At 56.3% G+C, this 6172-nt stretch overlaps 1 protein-coding gene across 1 annotated transcript in view; it reads left to right on the top strand.

Moving 5' to 3' along the window:
- camkmt (calmodulin-lysine N-methyltransferase) overlaps positions 1-6172 on the top strand; it is a 62276-nt gene that overhangs the window by 46194 nt on the left and 9910 nt on the right. Inside the window, exons 7-9 of the mRNA XM_019860145.1 lie at positions 370-436; positions 1341-1415; positions 4380-4443. Of these exons, the coding sequence (XP_019715704.1) occupies positions 370-436; positions 1341-1415; positions 4380-4443 (206 nt within the window). The remainder of the gene's footprint in view (positions 1-369; positions 437-1340; positions 1416-4379; positions 4444-6172) is intronic.

A 6172-nucleotide genomic window follows, 5' to 3' on the forward strand; every position in this document is an offset into this window, starting at 1 on the left:
GCGTTCGTGGTCGGCCTGCTTTTGAGCAAGCTGGAGTCCTCCGAATGAGATGGACAACAACTATGCCCGCTTGTACACGACTTCAACAACGGCGGCGGCGGCGATTCCACAGCCTCGAAAATGAACCTCGATTGAAGCGAGCATCGGCGGCAAGGATGTCGACGTCGTTTGGTCCCCGTTTCCAAAGCGTCCTTGACTGCTGGTCCTCAGGTGGGGGAGAGCTTTTGAGCAAGCTGGAGTCCTCCGAATGAGATGCCTTGAAAATGAACGTTTGGAAGGAGAGCCCTTGATTGAAGCGAGCATCGGCGGCAAGGATGTCGACGTTGTTTGCTCCCAGTTTCCAAAGCGTCCTTGACTGCTGCTCGTCAGATGTGCGAGAGATCGTCGAGAGAAACGAGCGAGCGGGCAAGTTTGGCTCAACGCACGTCTCTACCAGGTGAGGAGAGTTTGGAGAGAGAGAGATGACCCATCCAGGGCGGCGCGCATTTCCGCCAATAGGTCTGCCTCTGCACGGCCCGGTACCGACCCAAATGATTTTGGTGCTCTCATCGCGAGGCCCATATGTCCTCCCGCACTCGTCCCTCCCGCGCCTATTTACACGAGTGCAAGAAGGAGAGAGAAAAGTCAGCCGTGTGACTTTTTCTTTGCTGATTGCGGCGGGGTGCGATGCGATTGGATGCCAGGAGGAAGGGGTGGGGGGGGGGGGGGGGGGGCGACCCCCTGTTGTGATCCGGGAGTTTCTAGCGGGGCCTAATGTTTTGTTGACGGAGCGTTAAGAATGCCTAATTAATAATCCCAGCAGTCTGACAGCGTGAGTGAGGCGAGAGCAAAGAGAAAAAAGGCTCATCAAAGAGCGTCGGCGGAGCCCCCAAAGCACTTTACGGCCTCGAAAGGCGAGGGGGGGCCGCGGGGAGTGCGTTCTTTCTTTGTGACGTCGGCAAACAACAACAACAACAGCTTCAATGCACACTTGATCCCACCCCCACCCCCCAAAAAAAAGCACACACGCACCACTATGACAGGTCCCTCGATAGAAAAAAAGGGCCGCCGCTGTCAATGTCGGGCCGCGCTTGACATTGAGCCAAAGCAGATGCAAAAGCGATCAGAAGACAAAGACGCGGAAGGGCCCTTCGTGTGAGACCACCCCCCCCCCCAAAAAAGATAAATCAAAACACACACGTACGGCTATGACAGGTCCCTTGAAAGTAATGCTCTTGTAAAAAAAAGGCCTGCCGCTGTCAATGTCGGGCCGCGCTTGACATTGAGCCAAAGCAGATGCAAAAGCAATCAGAAGACAAAGACGTGGAACGCTCTTGAACTTTGTCAACGTTGTGTCGCAGGGTGCTGAGGTGGGACCGGGAGCCGCACGTGGCCGCATTCCAAGCCCATTTCGACGTCGTCATCTGCGCAGACTGGTAGGTGCGCACCCCACTCACAAGTGCTCTTTTCTCTTGCATACGTGCACTCCAACGATGGTCGTCCGCCTCCATTTCACACTAAATTGCTTCCTTTTCATGCTCGGCGTCCCGGCAAATGGATGACTTGGGCAAATTGCAAATAATTGCGTCTGCGGGCGCAGGAAGACGCGGAAAGAGTCGGTCGGAGGGGCGGATGCCGGCACGAGGAGAAGAAGACGCAAATGGAGCGATGGGCGATCATGGCGACGTGGCCAATTAGCCGCCTCGTCTTTGAAACGCAGATCTGCTCTCGCCGAAGCTTCAAACGGAACGTGAAGTCACGTGCGCCCTCATCAGCTTTTCGCCAAACAAACAAATGATACGATTGCGCTCCGATGCAATCCGACGCCGTGTGACGGGACGCGATCGTACGGCCGATTCGAAAGGCCGAACGGCCCCCTCGCAAAGAAGGTACGCCGGCCGGCGTGCTTTCCGCCCGCGTGTAGTGGCAGCGTTGGCCAACGCTATGAAATTTCAATGTCGCGGTTCTTCCGGGCAACGCTCGGCTCCCGCAGAACCCCGCAAAGCTCCATCGGCGAGATTTGACATTGATATGCGATCGGGCGAGAAAGGAATCAATGACGCGTAAAACTACGGCGCCGAGGACGACGGTGCCGCTGTTCTCCCCGCTCGCTCCGTCCTCGAGCGCCGCTGCGCTAATTGCAGCTCGAGAAGAAAAATCCGATTTTTGACTATTCCGCCGACTGTCGTGTCGGCGGAAGAAGACTTTGAACCTGCCCGCTGCGCTAATTGCAGCGGCGGCGCTCGAAGAGTGACGGCTGACCGATGAACGGGGGCGTCATCGTGATGATCGCCTGGCCAAAGGTCAACACGTCGGGCCGGACGAGGTCGGACGAACTGGTCGACGCGACGGCCTTCGAGAAGACGCGCGTGCCCATTTTCGCCCGCTGTCTTTTGCGGGCCCGGTCCCGACCCTCCCGGCCGACGCTTCTCTTCGCTCCCTTTCGGATCAACTGATGATGTCACGCGTTTGAGAAGAAAAATCCGATTTTTGCCTTTGGTTTTTGAAGACGGAACAAAAGCCAGCGCCACCACTATTCTGACAACTGTCGTGTCGGCGGAAGAAGACTTTGAACCTGCCGCCCTCTCGGGCGGTTGGCGGGCCGGACGAGGTCGGACGAACTCGTCGACGCGACGGTTTTCGAGAAGACGCGCGTGTCCATTTTCGGCCGCTGTCTTTTGCGGGCCCGGTCCCGTCCCTCCCGGCCGACGCTTCTCTTCGCTCCCTTTCGGATCAACTGATGATGTCACTCGTTTCCTCCGGCCGGAGGGTGACAAAGATAGCCGGCCGGCCCGGCCGTGCACTTTGACCGGGACCGCCCGGTGTCTGCGTGTCCCGCTCGGGAGACAATAGGGTGGGTGGTCTTCAAGGGCAGGGCCGCTCCGTTTGAGAACGACACCTCATCGCCGTGCACGCTGCCCGCTTGTTGAGGCCATGTGACAAATCTCATTTTGCTTCAGTTATTGCTTCATCCCTCCGCAACACTATTTTTTTTTTTTGTAAACAGCGATAATGACTCATTTTGTCCGGTGGCCTCCCAGTGACACGCTGTCCTTCCCTTGCACTTTTGCGTGTGTGTGTCAGAGGCGGCGCCTCCGCCCAAGCGGCTCGCTTCCTTGTTGTTGTTCGCCGGCCGCTCTTCCTCTCCGAGTGGATCCGCGCGGCAAGCTAAAGCAAACACAAACTTCTCACCTTTCAAGGCGAATAAAGCTCAAGCCGCCGCCCCGTCCACCCCGGCAAGAATAATAAACTCGGCGTAACACCAGCGTGCGCACATCCTGCTTTCACGTAAGAGCCGCGGCCGAGCAGTATTTTGGAGGATTCGCGCCACATTGCTGTCCCGCCTGGAAACACGTGATGCACCTTTGGAGTAACGTTTCAACCAAAAGTATTGGACGGGGTTTTTTTACCCCCCACCCCCACCCCCCGCAGGTCCAGATTGCGGCAGCGTCCTGCAGTGGGATGTGCCGGATGATGCCAAATCTGTATTGTTGCATTTTAGTCACACTAATCAGACCTCATTTGGCTTGATGAGCGCATGGTTGGGTTTTTTTTTTTTTGCAGGGGGGGGAGGGGGGGTGGTCAGGAGGGTTGTGCCATTTGTTATTATTTTAAAAATATGTAGACATGATTTAAATTCGGTGTCTGTTATGACACACACACACACACACACACACGGACTTGATCTGCGCCGTTTCGGTGGCCGCTGCAATCGGTGTGCTTCAAGTGCAACGTTTCGTCCACAGATGGAGAAAGAACATTTCCATATACTTGAGATTTGACTTTCAGATAGTTGGCTCAGGTTTTCCATGTGTCCAGGAAGCATGAAAAAAAAAATGCCAGCATGCTTGGAGGATAAGAATGCACCTCGGAAAGAAATTCAACAAATATACACACACACACGCGCATTTTTTTTTTCGACTGTATGATGCACTCATCGAAGGACTCATTGAGTTTCGTTCCGTGACGAGACCTTTTTACTTTTTCCCCAAATGCCAACTACTTTCAGACCTCAATTCAAGTTTTGTAACTGACGCTGAACTTTTTTACAGTGTGGCACAGCTTTGATTGGCCAAAGAGCAAATCGGGTTTCTCGTCCTCTGTCTTTTCATGATTCACCTCCACACGCGCTTTTTTTGTGAATGTACGTGCACGTTTGGGGCCTCGTCATTCGTCGCGGTGCCTCGACACCGGGGCCGAGTCCAATGCGCACCTTGCTGGTGAACTCAGGCAACTTGCATAGATATTTTTAATTATTCTTGGCTTCCTTGTGTCATCCTGCCAGTGGAGTTCAAAATAAACACGCCGCTGCCTTATCAGCAGCTGCCATCACGACAATGCGCACTAACCTCGCTCTCTCTCTCTCTCTCTCTCTCTCTCTCTCTCTCTCCCTCTCCCAGTTTGTTTCTGGACCAATACCGAAGCAGCCTGGTCGGTGCCATCAGGAGATTACTGCGCCCCAACGTAAGTGTGCGCTCGCTCGCACGCGCTCGCGTCTGCTGTCTGCGCTCCTTCCTCTAAATCAGCTCTGCGCTCTCCTCCGTCATAATTAGGCCTCAGCACACATTAATAGCGCGACGGGCTTAATATCGTGTCACGCTTTCATGCTCAGGCGGCGCTCTGATCTGCGCGGCTCCGCCTCCCGGCCTCCCCTTCATGCTACCAGCCCGAGCGACTTCTCCCTTTTGGCCCCGCGATAAGACCGCACGCCGCGACTGCCAAAGCAGATGGGGGGGGCGCCGACGTGTTCTGGTGGCAATGAAAGCAAAAGGTCGCAAGAGATACGCTTGAGATTTCTCTTCATCTGAGGCGAGCGCCTCGCGTTTCAAGTACAGAGGCCGGGCCGGGCGGAGGCAAGTTTGAGAAAAGGAGATATTCAAATAAAAACGCAGCTGATGCAAGGAGAAGGAAGCCGGCGAGAGCTCGAAGGCGAGCCGCAGCCGGAAAACGACGCGCGAATGACACTTGAAAGTTGAAGACCGACTGGAAGAAAGATCACACGCAAAGACGTTTCCTTTCAAGCCTTCGAGTGACAGGAAGGCTTCAATTAGCTGAAAATGGTTTCGCCGTGCAAGCGCTCGCTCGTCTTTTGGAACGGTGAGCAAAAAGCGCGTGGATTTTAATCCCAGGCCACAGGCCACGTGCTTTTTGGGAGGTCACGCACAGGTGCAGGTGCGCCTCCCTCACGTCGAGACTCCAGTGCGAACGGCGCGGCACATTTCAAAGCCACGAGTGGAGCGGCTTTGCGACCGGTCGCGCGGCGGCGCGGTCCTCCCTCGCGCACATCCGTCGGCCTGCGTTCTTCTGCAAGATTCCCAACGGCGGGGGAGCCGTGCCCGATCGATGGCGGTCTCGGAAACAAAGCCCCAAAGCTTCGGTCCGCGTTTCGAAGCGTTTTTGTCACCGGCGCGCCATCATTGTCCTCCGTCTGCGCGCCTTGTCGCCATCTCCGGTATTCGGCAAAGAGATACACATCTCCCGCTTTAATCCTGCCAAGATCATTGGGCGGCTCAGATGATTTGAGTGGCGGGCGTCCGTCGGACAAAAGCTTGCTGCCACCGAGGCCCTGGGCCAAATATGGAATCGTTTGCTCAGCTCGTCAAACAAGTCCCACTTTGCCCTCGTCGGTTGTTTGTGACAAAAGTGCGCCGTGCGGGTGGCGAGATGGCTGTCGGGGTGTTTGATTTGTCATTGGCGGCTGGCTGAGGCTCACGCGCGGCGTTTGGATCAAAGAAAACGAGGCCCAAAAACCGAGCGGCCCCGCCGCTTCCCGCGCTTGGGTGCTAATTTGGCTCTTTGTGCGCGCTCGTCCCCGTGCTCCCTTTCATCGCCGCGATAACAACACCATCGGCGGGAAATCAAACTGCACGACGGAGGATTTCAAAGAAACTCGGAGGTCGCTGCTGCGCGCGCACGTCACTTGGCCACGCGCGCGCACCCCAACACTCTTTTCTTCCTCCCAAGCGCACGTCGGATTCCGCGGGCGGTTGCTGAGACGCTCTCGAGCACGTTTGCGCGCGGCTCGGATTTGCCGCGTTGAGGTCATGAAAAGGCCGCGCGGCTTTCCGACGGCGGTTGGAGCGACTGCGCGCGTGAACTTGCCGTTGACGCTCTTCTTCCCGTCCAGGGCGTGGCCTTGGCGCTGGCCCCGCAGCGAGGCGACACCATGGCGAGCTTCTGTCGGCTGGGCGGG

Source organism: Hippocampus comes, unplaced genomic scaffold (assembly GCF_001891065.2).
Source record: "Hippocampus comes isolate QL1 unplaced genomic scaffold, H_comes_QL1_v1.1 scaffold39, whole genome shotgun sequence".
Classification (NCBI taxonomy): Eukaryota; Metazoa; Chordata; class Actinopteri; order Syngnathiformes; family Syngnathidae; genus Hippocampus; species Hippocampus comes.